Genomic DNA, 11,985 nt, shown 5'->3' with positions numbered 1-11,985 from the left:
GGGGCAGGAATTGGGGTGGGGGGCTCTGCCTGCCCCAGCCCTGCTCCAGCAGCCTGAGCTGCTCAGTCGGTGCCCTCCTTCCCAAGGGGGTGGTGCTGTGCACCCACAGCTGGCACGGCCCCGAGAGCTGCAGGGATGGCAGGGATTGTTGATTGCTGTGCTTAGCGTGGCTCTGTGCCCTGCAAAGGGGCGGTTTGCTGGGCAGCACCTGGCCTGCAGGTGAGGCTGGCCCCACAGGGAGCTGCCCCGAGCGGTTCTGTGCCCCTTTGGTCAGCAGGGGTGGGGCAGCTGCTGCCGTTCTCTGGCTGCTGTCTCGCTGCAGAGGGTGCAGAGCCAGCGGCTGAATCCCTGTGAGAGGCAGAACCCCCTCAGTTCTCACAGCGACGGGCTCGCCCTCGTGGCTGCTGTGTTGCCTTGACAGCAGCAAACAAGCAAGGCTGAGGGAATCGCTAAAAATAATGCAAATAATCCAGAGAGCTCTGCAGCCCAGCCCCTGCTGCATTCTGCCAGGCTGCCCCTGTGCAGCTGCAGCTGCAGCTGGTGTGTGAGGAGTGAAACGTGCTCCCAGTGAGGGCTGGGGCTGCAGGAGCTGCTGGGACAGCCCTGCAGCTCTCCTGGCAGGAGCCTTTAGTGCCCTGCAGGCTGCAGCCCTGGAAAAGTCCCTGGAGCTGCCTCCCGACCCTGGGCACCCCGGCTGCCATCCCTGGGCACTGTCACCATCCCTGAGCCCCTGGGCTGCTGCCCTCTGTGTTCCTGGAGCTGGGCAGCCCCCCTGCCCTTCCTCAGCTCAGGAAGTTGGATATTGGACATTCTAGGCATAAACTATTGCACTATGAATCAGAATGTCTCATGGGAGTGGAGTCTGTGCCCCTCAGCCCTGCCTGCAGCTGTGCCATGCCTTGCAGCCCTGCTGGGCTGGTTTGGGAGGTTGGTGTGCCCATCCATCCCAGCAGCTCTGGGTGTTTTGGGAGGTTGGTGTGCCCATCCATCCCAGCTGCTCTGGGTGTTTTTGGGATGTTGGTGTGCCCATCCGTCCCAGCAGCTCTGGGTGTTTTTGGGATGTTGGTGTGCCCATCCCAGCTGCTCTGGGTGTTTTTGGGATGTTGGTGTGCCCATCCCAGCAGCTCTGGGTGTTTTGGGAGGTTGGTGTGCCCATCCCAGCTGCTCTGGGTGTTTTGGGATGTTGGTGTGCCCATCCCAGCAGCTCTGGGTGTTTTTGGGATGTTGGTGTGCCCATCCCAGCAGCTCTGGGTGTTTTTGGGATGTTGGTGTGCCCATCCCAGCAGCTCTGGGTGTTTTGGGAGGTTGGTGTGCTCACCCCAGCAGCTCTGCTGGGCTGGTTTGGGAGGTTGGTGTGCTCACCCCAGCCCTGCTGGGTGTTTCTGTGCAAGCCCTGTGTACTGGACAGCCAGAGTGGAGAGAACCATCACACTCTGCTCACATTTCTCAAGAACCAGTTCTATCTAGCACCTAGTTTACAAACTGATACCTGTAGCTGCCCTGTGCAATTGTTCACCTCAAGTCCTCAGTAAAACATGTCAGCAATTAGAGGAATTTGTATCGGGGGCACTCCCCATCAGTCTCAATTTTTAACATTTTTCTGCTTGTGAAATGATAAAGTACTGTGAGCCTTAATTTTTATCCACAAATAAAAATATTATGTTTGAACCTTGGCGTGACTTTTTTTATTTTTTAAAGGCTGATGTGTAAAACTATATTATGAGTGTATTTTGGGTTGAGAAAGCTGGTTTTATGGATGTAATTGATTTAAATGTGTGCTCAAGAGCCCCATTAGAGCTCTTTAGAGGATATTTCTCTTTTCCTAAGTGGTTGGGAATACAGAGATTAATATAAAGCTGCTTGCAGGATTTCTTCCCTTTTTTAAATGTTAGGGTGGAAAAAACATTGTGGGGTGAATGAAGCTTTGGAGAGGGTCTGAGTTGTGCTGATTGCCGTGGCAGGGGCACCCCGGGCTGCAGGGCTGTGCCTTTGGGGTGGGGGGACAGCTCCAGACAGAGCTGGGGCTCTGCCAGCCCCAAACAATCCCCCAGCACAGGAGCAGGGCCAGGGACAGCACCTGGGACCGTGTGCACAGGGCTTTGGGATTGGGGAAGAGATGAGGATCTGCCTCCATGGTTCAGAAGGCTTGATGTATTATTTTATGATATATATTATATTAAAACTCTACTAAAAGAATAGAAGAAAAGGTTTCATCAGAAGGCTGGCTTAGAATAGAATAGGAATGAATGATAACAAAGGCTTGTGGCTCGGACAGAGAGTCTGAGCCAGCTGACTGTGATTGGCCATTAATTAGAAACAACCACATGAGACCAATCCCAGATGCACCTGCTGCATCCCACAGCAGCAGATAACCATTGTTTGCATTTTGTTCCTGAGGCCTCTGAGCTTCTCAGGAGGAGAAATCCTAAGGAAAGGGTTTTCAATAAAAGATGTCTGTGACAAGCATCCATCCTGAGTGAGCATTCTGAATCCATCCTGGAGCAGGGAACGCACTGCTCAGAGCATGGCCAGACCTGCTCTGAATCCATCATTCATTCTGAATCCACCATTCTGAATCCATCCTGGAGCCCTCACCTGCCCAGCAGGGAACGCACTGCCCAGAGCATGGCCAGGGCTGTCCTGAATCCATCATTCATTCTGAATCCACCATTCTGAATCCATCCTGGAGCCCTCACCTGCCCAGCTCCAGCAGCTCAGCCCCTGGTGTGAAATTCATGCAGAAATTAAAAAGCCTGCGGGTGCTTCTGCAGCTTGTGGTGTTGGCTGAGCTGGCCAGGGACCATCAGCTCCCCCAGCCCCTGCCCACGTTCCTCCAGACAGCTCTGGGTGCCTGGGCTCTCCGTGGCCTTGGGAAACTTTCCCCTCTCTCATCACGGGCTGCTGGGTCACTGCTGGGTGCAGCCCCGAGGAGCTGCTCATGAGCGACCCCCTGAACTCAGCAAAGAGGGGAAAGCGAGTTAATTAACACAGCCAGGCATTCTCCTCCCGCTTGGGTGTGCTGGGGCTGCCCTTTGGCCCCGCCATCACATCCAGAAATTACTGGAGAAGATAAAAGGCTGGAGAGAGCCACTTCCAGTGCAGATTTAATTTCAGCAGATGGGCTCACGAGGCTGCTGTGCCCTGCTGCCCTTCAGGAGGCAGCTGGGAGCTCTGGGGCTGCTCTGGGGTTTGGGGGGACAGGGGTGTGCTGGTGGCTCTCTGGCACAGAGAGCAATACACAACTTTGCAATTGTCCCAGCAGGCCATCCCTAAGTGAGTAATGATTAGCATTGGTCTGGGATTTACAGAAGGCTGATCAATCTCTTTATTATATAGATCATTATTAAGAAACTCATTGCTTTTATAGACAGTTATGATACAGCTGGACCTAACTGGTCCTTCAATTACAACACCATTATTGCTATTAATTAATATTGCCATTAATTATTGCCCTTGGCTAATTAAGAAACTACTCTTTGGTACACAAATCTCCATAGCACATTGCACACGTTCACAGTAACAGGCGTAGTAAGTTAAGATGAGAATTGTTTCTCACTCTCTTCTCTGATGTCTCACAGCCCTTCCCAGAAAGGCCTGGGGAATTTGTGATGCTCTCTGTGGCCAGAGCTGCAGGTGCACTCAGTGATCCCAGAGGTGCTTTAGGAGCTGGCTGCCTGCACGGTTCCCTCTGTGGGACAGGTTTGTTGCTGCTGCCTGAGCAGAGGTTCATACCCTGAGTGCTACTAGAGCAGGGTGAGCCACTCAAACCCAATTAAAGCCCTTAATGAACCTTTCCTGCTGGGGTTTCACTCACCTGGAGCAGAGGAGGGCTGGGCAGAGCCGGAGCTCCTTGGCCAGTTGGATCAGGAGGTGGGAATGGCTCTGCTCCCGTGGGACCAGACCCTCGGTTTGCTGAGGGATCCCTGCCAGGCACATCCCACATCCATCTGTGCTGGGCTGGGAATTGTGGGCAGCAGATCCTGGGGGCTGCTGGGGGACCTGCAGGGCAAGGGGGGTTCTGAGAGCATTTTAAGGGAGTGTTTTAGTGGAATTACTGTGAGTGTGTTTTAGTGGGATTACTGGAGAATTGCAGGGTCAGACTGTGTGTCCTGCATTCCTTTACTCTGGAACTCCTTTACTCTGCAGCCCCTCTGGAGCCAGGCTGGGACACCCGGGGGGGCTCACCTGGACAGGAGCAGCTCCAGGAGAGCTCAGAGCCCTGGCAGGGCCTGCAGGGGCTCCAGGAGAGCTGCAGAGGGACTGGGGACAGGGATGGAGGGACAGCACACAGGGAATGGCTCCCAGTGCCAGAGGGCAGGGATGGGTGGGACATTGGGAATTGGGAATTCCTGGCTGGGATGGGATTCCCAGAGCAGCTGTGGCTGCCCCTGCATCCCTGGCAGTGCCCAAGGCCAGGCTGGACATTGGGACACCCTGGGGCAGTGGGAGGTGTCCCTGCCATAGCAGGGGTGGCTCTGGGTGGGCTCTGAGCTCCCTTTCCACCCAAACCATTCCTTCATTCTATCAAGTTATGTTTGTGGTGCAGAAATTCAAGATGGGCGTCCTGTGTGTGACATTGGGGGTCACAACTGGCCAGCACAGAGGTGTCACTGGAATGGCACATCCAGCTGAAAACTGCTCAGGAGATTTCCAAACCAGGTTTAAGGGGCCCCGTGTGCGGTGCATTCACTCATCCCTCCTGCTCCCCCGAGCGGAAAACAGCTGCTGCAGGGCGTTCAGAAGCTGCTCTTATTTACATCTGGAAACAGGAGGTTTGGCTAAAAGGGCTCCTGAGCCAGAGGAAAATGGATTAAAGCTGAGCTCTGATCCTGGGGGCTGCAGGCTGGCAGTTACTGAAATGTTCTGCTTTAGAGCCAGTGGCACAAACAGCCCTGGGGGTTCAAAGCTCTTTTAGGGCTGCTCTGTCCCTCTGCACCGCTCAGTGCTCCGGGGCCTCCCTCGGCTCCAGGAGCTGGGGATTGTGTTTGATTCCCTGAAAATGCAGGGCACAGGGAGGGGAGAGCCCTGGGCAGGAGATGGTTCACCTTTCCTCTGTCCAGCTCTGGGGACTGCAGCTGGAATGAAAATCAGGTTTAGAAAGCGTTTTAGGAAGAGACAGAGAAATTTTCAAACCCTGGCATAATTTATTAATAAATAAAAGTTCTGTAATATAAGTAATATAATAATCACTTATAATTCATAATGAACTACAGGTAGAGAGCTCCTAAACACGATTCTGTACATTTATACAACGTGCAGGCAAGTTAGAAATGCATGGGTTTAATATATAATAATTTAACAGATGATTGCCTAGAAGAAGGAATAGAGAAGGAATATGAAAGGAATTCAGAAGGAATGTAGAAGGAATGGAGCAGGCAGGAGGAGCCCCAGCCCCGAGCAGGGACCCGTTTGCAGCGCTGCTCCCTGGAGCATCCCTGGAGCATCCCTGGAGCCCGGTCCTGGGGCAGCAGGAGGGCTCTGGGGCGGTTTGTGCCCCAGGAGAGGCCCCGGCCCTGGGACCGAGGGCTCCGTACCAACATTCCACGGCAGCTTTGCTCTCAGGAAATCAACCGTGCTGCAAGTTTTATAAGGCGAGCCGGGCTCTCCTTTCTGCCGGGCTATAGAATGGCCTGAGCATCGCCCCAGGGAACACGCGGGGCACAATGGCGGCGACACCGCGACAGTGCCACCCCAGAGTGACAAATGGCCGGCAGCCGCTCTGCTTTATTCACCTGAGAGAGACTGATGGCTCTGGGAGCTGCTCTTCTTTATTCACCTGAGATTGAGGCCTCTGGGAGCTGCTCTCCTTTATCCACCTGAGAGGAGCCTCAGGAGCAGCAGGGAGCTCCTGAGGTTAGCAGAATGATAAACACGGGAGGCTGGGGAAACACAAAGTGCCTTGATGCAGCTCTCTGGGAGCTTTATTTGGCTTTGGATAACCAACTTCCACATGGAAGGACCTGCAGGGTCGTGTATGTGCAATGGAAATATGTGTTGCTTCACTGCTCAGGGTTGGTGTAAAGGCTGCTGGAAACTCCAGAAAAAAACCTCCTTTTCCTTGCTGTGAAGCACTTTAAATTTTAAGGATAAACAGGATGGATCAGACACAGAACTAGAATGTTTTACAGCTCAAAGTTTGAGTCGTTTTTCCAGAGTTGTGCAAAGTTTCCAGTGAATGGTTTAGTGCCACGTCTACTGAACAGGTTGGATAGTGCCAGGGACCCCGAGCTCCCTTTGCCCCATCCCAGGAACCCACCCGGGGGTCACCCTGCGGGGCACGGGGTGACGGTCCTGCTTTGGGGTGATCACAGCGCTTTTGGGGTGATCACAGCGCTTTTGGGGTGATTCCAGCGCTTTTGGGGCAGCGGCTTTCAGGTCCCGCTGCCCTAGAGGGGTTTTGCTCGGGCTCTCTCGCACACGGCTCTGCCCGTGCTCCCGAAGTGGCTGCTGTGATTAGAGCTGTAATCTCCGTGCCAGCTTTTACATTTCCGACCGGAGAGGGGAATTAATGCGATTCCCGTGTCCTCCCTTCGGTGCATTTAGCAAACACCGCTGGCTCGGGAGCGGCCGGAACTGTGTTCTCATCCTCTGTTCAAATCCCCAAATTCCTGCGGATCCCGTGGAGAATGGAGGTTCCTGCTGGCTGGGGCCCCCGAGGAGCTACATGAGGAGGAGGAGGAGGAGGAGGAGGGGAGCGCCGGGCACGGGGATGCTGCGGGGCTCGAACCGCGCCGCAGCTCGCCCGGGCCGGCCCACGAGGGGCAGGGCTCGCCCTCAAGGTGACACGTGTGGCTTCACCCCCGACGGTCACGGCAGCCGCACGGCTTTTCCAGAAGGCTCCAGAGGAAGCCCTCGCTGCTCCGAGGCCGGCAGGGGCGCGGGGCCGTGCGCGGGTGATGCCTCTGGGGGCCGCGCCCCGGAGCAGCCCGCACGCCGCACACGGCTCCATGAGAAGGTCGCCGCTCTCCTCGCCGGCTGAGCCCCGCAGCCGCGTCTCTAATTACAGCTGGGAGCGAGCGGAGCGGCGCGGTCACTCGGCATGAGGCGAGGCTGAGCGCTGCCCTCCGCGATGCTGGCGGCGCGCACCGGCACCGTGGGCGGCAAGGGCGCCGACGAGGCGCTGAAGCTGCGCAAGCAGTCGGTGCTGTCCGCGGGCAGCCGGGAGCGAGCCCTGCGCGGCTCGGCCGACGGCAGCAAGGACGGCCAGGGCCAGGCCCGGGCCCGGCCCGGGCAGCCCCAGCAGCGGGCGCGGCGCCTGGCGCTGCTGCGGGAGCTGGAGATGAACTGGTACCTGCGGGTGTGCGAGCTGTCCCACGAGTTCACCATCGCCTACACCACCGGCATGCCGCACAGGTACGTCCTGCCGCTGTCCTGCGTGCTGCTGGCCGGGGTAACCGTGACAGTAATCACAGGAACGGCAGCAACAATAATAATCACAGAGATGGTGATAGTCATAGAAAGGTCCTTGGCTTTGTGAGTCTGATTTTTCTGGTTATTCTGTACAGAGATGTATATCCTGCAAACTTCTCTGTTGGTTCCCAGAACTTCTCCAGCACAAGCTGCGCGTAGTTGTTGAGCCTTGTTTCTAACTTGCCCAAGTGACTGTGGTTTTCTTTGAATAGAGTAGAAAAGTCGCTGCTGTCGAGCAGGGACCGTGTGGGTGGCAGGAGGGTCCCTGTCCCCCCTCCCTGCCTGGGAAGGAGCCCCAGGCAAGGGGAACCTGCACTGTCTGCATCTCTCGTCCCATCGGTCTTAAATGTCGCAGCCTCCAGAATCTGATCTGCTCCTTTAAAAAAATATAAGGGGATCTTGGTATTAGTGGAAATTAGACGTGCGAGTCTCTAATCTCCTGTGCGGGGTCAGACCCTCGCTGAAATCGGAACCGCAGCAGGAACGGCCCGGGCGCGGCTGCCCCAGAACCGGGAGCAGCTCCGGGACCGCGGGGACGGGAGGGCTCCTTCTCCTTCCCTCGGCTCTTCTTCAGCTCCCCTGGGCTCTCCTTCGCTTCTCCTGGGCTCTCCTTTTCCTCCCCTGGGCTCTCCTTCCCCTCCCTTCGGTGGCAGCCGGGCTCCGGCTGAGAACCGGCCGAGACCCTCCCCAGCCCCAGGCAGGATGGGGGTGCCCGCAGCGCCCGGCACAAACCGAGCTCTCACAGATGTGCTTGGGCAAGAGATTAATTAGAATGTCAGGACAGTAACAATTAGGAATGGGATAAGTGGAAGAAAAAGGAAGTAAAACTGGGAGAAGGAGCGAGTGGGTATTGATGCAGGAGTGTTCACAGGCACCGAGGGGAGCACGAGGGGTCTGGGGGCTGGAGGGAGCAGATTCTGGGCCCCGTGCCCCCCAGCCCCTCCAGCCTGTGGTTGGCACACAGGGGCTCCAACAGCACCAAAAAACAAAGGGCTGGGGAATAACTTGAGGGAGAGCTGAGTTTCTAAAGATCCACACAAACCCTGATCCCCCAAACAGCAAAATCCTCATGTCCAGAGAGCTCAGAGGAGCTTGCAGGGGTATTTCTCAGCGCTGGTTCACCTTGCATTATAGATGAGCTGGGGCTGGCAGGAGGTAAAACCAAAGGCAGCTGCAGCAGAGATCGCAGGAACAGCCCTGGGGTTACACTGTGGGGAGGAAACACGGAGCACTAGGAGGGACAGCTTGGGGACAGGGCAGGGACAGGGCAGGGACAGCCTGGGGACAGAGCAGGGACAGCCATGGGGACAGGGCAGGGACAGCCATGGGGACAGGGCAGGGACAGGGCAGGGACAGCCATGGGGACAGGGCAGGGACAGCTTGGGGACAGAGCAGGGACAGCCATGGGGACAGGGCAGGGACAGCCATGGGGACAGGGCAGGGACAGCTTGGGGACAGGCAGGGACAGGGCAGGGACAGCCATGGGGACAGGGCAGGGACAGCCATGGGGACAGAGCAGGGACAGCCTGGGGACAGGGCAGGGACAGCCTGGGCGCAGGGCAGGGACTGCCTGGGACACCCTTAAATGTCCTTGGGCTGCAAAGAGCTGGGTTGAGATCCCCCTGCACCCCTGTGGGATCAGCGCTGTGAGAACAGGACCCCCACCCTTGGGCAGGACCCTCCTGGGGACACCCAGGGCCACCCACGCCCTGGTGTGACAGTGACACAAGAATAACGGGGTAATGCCACTGCTCCTGCCAAACTCCCCTCTGTGACATTGAATTATGAGCTTTTCAAATATATTCTGGGGCTGGGATCAGTCTTTCTTTATCTGCTTTGAAAGATTTAAGGATTAGTTGAGTTCATGATACATCCATCACTTGATTATTTAACTTATTTTTCTAATGTATTTGGGGCTGAAATGGGGTGAGTTTTTAAAATAGAAGAGTCTCAACATCTGCCTCAGTGGCATGAACCAGACCTTGGCAGGACTGTCTGCTGTGACCAGAAAAGGTCACCGTGTCCCTTCTGGGATGAAGAGCATAAAAACCGTCCCTGGATTGTTTTTATGGGGTGCCAGGTTGGACATTGGTGCTTGGAGCAGCCTGGGGCAGTGGAAGCGTCCCTGCCATGGCAGGGGAGTTCAGAATGGGGCAGTCTTTAAGGACTTTTCCAGCCCAAACCATTGTGTGGGTCTGTGAACCAGAACATTTTGTTTGCTGTTCAGCAGTGGTGAAATCATTGTTAACATCGTCATTTTGTCCGTGTGAGCTGTCTCACCCCGGGAGGCTGCAGCTGCTGGAGGAGTTCCCAGAGCAGGTAACCCCAGCTGTGAGAGCTGGCAGTGCCCTGAGACAGAACAAGATGTTCCCTTGAGCTGCAGAGGAGATGCCTGCAGAGTTCATCTGGCCAGCCAGGGCCCGAAATACACCCTGGGAGAGTATTTACTGTGTGTTTATTGGCCTTGGGCGGAATCCCAGGCAAACATTTCTCATTATCTAAATATAAGGCCTGGGGAATGGGGTCAGTGCTCTATTCCCACAGCAGCCCTCACCCCTCGGAGAGCCGGGCCAGGAGAGGTCTCAGCAGATGAGCAAGATGCTGATCTTGGCCGAAATCCACCCTGGGCATCTCCCCAAGGGGGCTGGGTGCAGAGGGCTGAGGAAGGTCTGGGAGAGCAGCTCTGCCCAGCTTGGGACCGGGCACAGGGATGGCATTGGGCTCTGGGACCCAGCACAGGGAGGGCTCTGGGACCCAGCACAGGGACAGCTCTGGGACCCAGCACAGGGAGGGCTCTGGGACCCAGCACAGGGAGGGCTCTGGGACCCAGCACAGGGAGGGCTCTGGGACCCAGCACAGGGACAGCTCTGGGATTGGGACCCAGCACAGGGACAGCTCTGGGACCCAGCAGAGGGACAGCTCTGGCACCCAGCACAGGGACAGCTCTGGGCTCAGAACCCAGCACAGGGACAGCTCTGGCACCCAGCACAGGGACAGCTCTGGGCTCAGAACCCAGCACAGGGACAGCCCTGGGATTGGGACCCAGCACAGGGAGGGCTCTGGGACCCAGCACAGGGACAGCCCTGGGACCCAGCACAGGGAGGGCTCCCTGCTCTGTCCCTGCAGGAGGTGCCCAGTGCCAGGCTGGCAGTGTCCCCGGTGTCCCCGTGTCCCCATACACCTGTACAAGGCGGCGTGCACCGACATGCCCCTGCCCCGGGTTGTGCCCGGCGGGCGGGCGAGGCCCCACAGGCACGGAGAGCTGCCGGCTGGGCCGGGGCACGGAGCCCCCGCACCGAGGGGACACGGCTGGAGAGGTTCCTGCAGCTGCACGGGCTGGGGCTGGCCCCGAGCCACAGCGCCCGCCACCATGGCACCGTGGGCCACAGGGACAGGCACTGGGGCTGTGCCACCGCGGCACCGTGAGCTACAGGAACGGGGGCACCACGGGCTACAGGTATGGGGACACTGTGGCACCATGGGCTACAGGTACGGGGACAGGGCTGTGCCACGGAAAGCTGGGCATGCCTCGGGGGGCTGGCAGCGTCCTTGCCTGCCTCGGGGGCTTCTGTGATTTCTGTGGTGCTGTGGGAATTAGGGTGGCTTTGAGCAGAGCTGAATGCCTGTGAGCTGTTCTCTTAAAACGCTGAATTTGATCTTTCTGTTCTGTGCTGTTACATCTTGGAATGGTTTGGGGTGGAAGGGTGACAGTCCATCTCACCCACCCCTGCCATGGCAGAGACACCTTCCACGAGGACAGGCTGCTCCAAGCCCTGTCCATCCCTGCCCTGAGCACTTCCAGGATCAGGAAAATCACTCTGAATCTTCCAGCTCAGGTCCTGAGCCCCTCTTTGTCCTCATGGAGCAAATGGACTGAGAGCACAAACCCCTGGCTGGTTCAGGATGGAAATGCGCGGCTTTTGGGTTAGAAAGGGTGTCCAAGGCAAAGGTGCCATCCCTGCAGGAGCTGGAGCGGCCTGGGGACAGGGGTGTTGGCTGGGGAGGGTGGGTGAAGAGACACTGGTGTGCTCAGTGCAGCAATTGTCATCGTGCCTTGCTTCCAAAGAGGTTCCCTTTGAAAGGATGATGTCCTGCATGGAAAGTCTACAAGCTCTGTCTCCTTCTAAGAAAAGCAAATTTTCTTTGAAGCATTTGCTTTCCCAAGGGGTTGATCTCTGCCTGTGGCTAGTCTGAGCTTAAAACTGAAATAAGGCACCGTGCCTGGTGTTCTTGTGGATCCAGCTCAATTATGTCCCAGCTTTCGCTGCTGGATGGGGAAATTTGGTGACAAAAAATTTCCTGTCTGTCCCCAGAACAAAAAATCTCACTGCTGTCCCCAGAGAGATCCCTCATTCACTGGGGCTTCTGGCCTGGAAACTCCACCCCCTTTAATGAGAAATTCCTTTGCCCCTTCTGGTGATCCTAGTCCCACCTTGCAGCTGTGTTTGAACAGGCTGGTGTCCTTTCCAGGACAGGAAAATCCCCATTTACCCGGTTTCTCTCTGATTCTGCACTTCCCACGTGTCAGCCCACACAGACACGATTTAAAGCTTTCCCCTCACTGAGGAGCAGAGG

General features: G+C 56.7%; 1 protein-coding gene across 1 annotated transcript in view; it reads left to right on the top strand.

The window, feature by feature from the left end:
- Positions 1-7,069: 7,069 nt before the first annotated feature.
- Positions 7,070-11,985, top strand: part of KCNAB1 (potassium voltage-gated channel subfamily A regulatory beta subunit 1) — a 58,863-nt gene continuing 53,947 nt past the window's right edge. The window contains exon 1 of the mRNA XM_058812019.1: positions 7,070-7,353. Coding sequence (XP_058668002.1) covers positions 7,070-7,353 — 284 coding nt within the window. The remainder of the gene's footprint in view (positions 7,354-11,985) is intronic.

Source organism: Ammospiza caudacuta, chromosome 11, assembly GCF_027887145.1.
Source record: "Ammospiza caudacuta isolate bAmmCau1 chromosome 11, bAmmCau1.pri, whole genome shotgun sequence".
NCBI classification, from domain to species: Eukaryota; Metazoa; Chordata; class Aves; order Passeriformes; family Passerellidae; genus Ammospiza; species Ammospiza caudacuta.
This window is presented reverse-complemented; position numbering and strand designations above follow the sequence as displayed.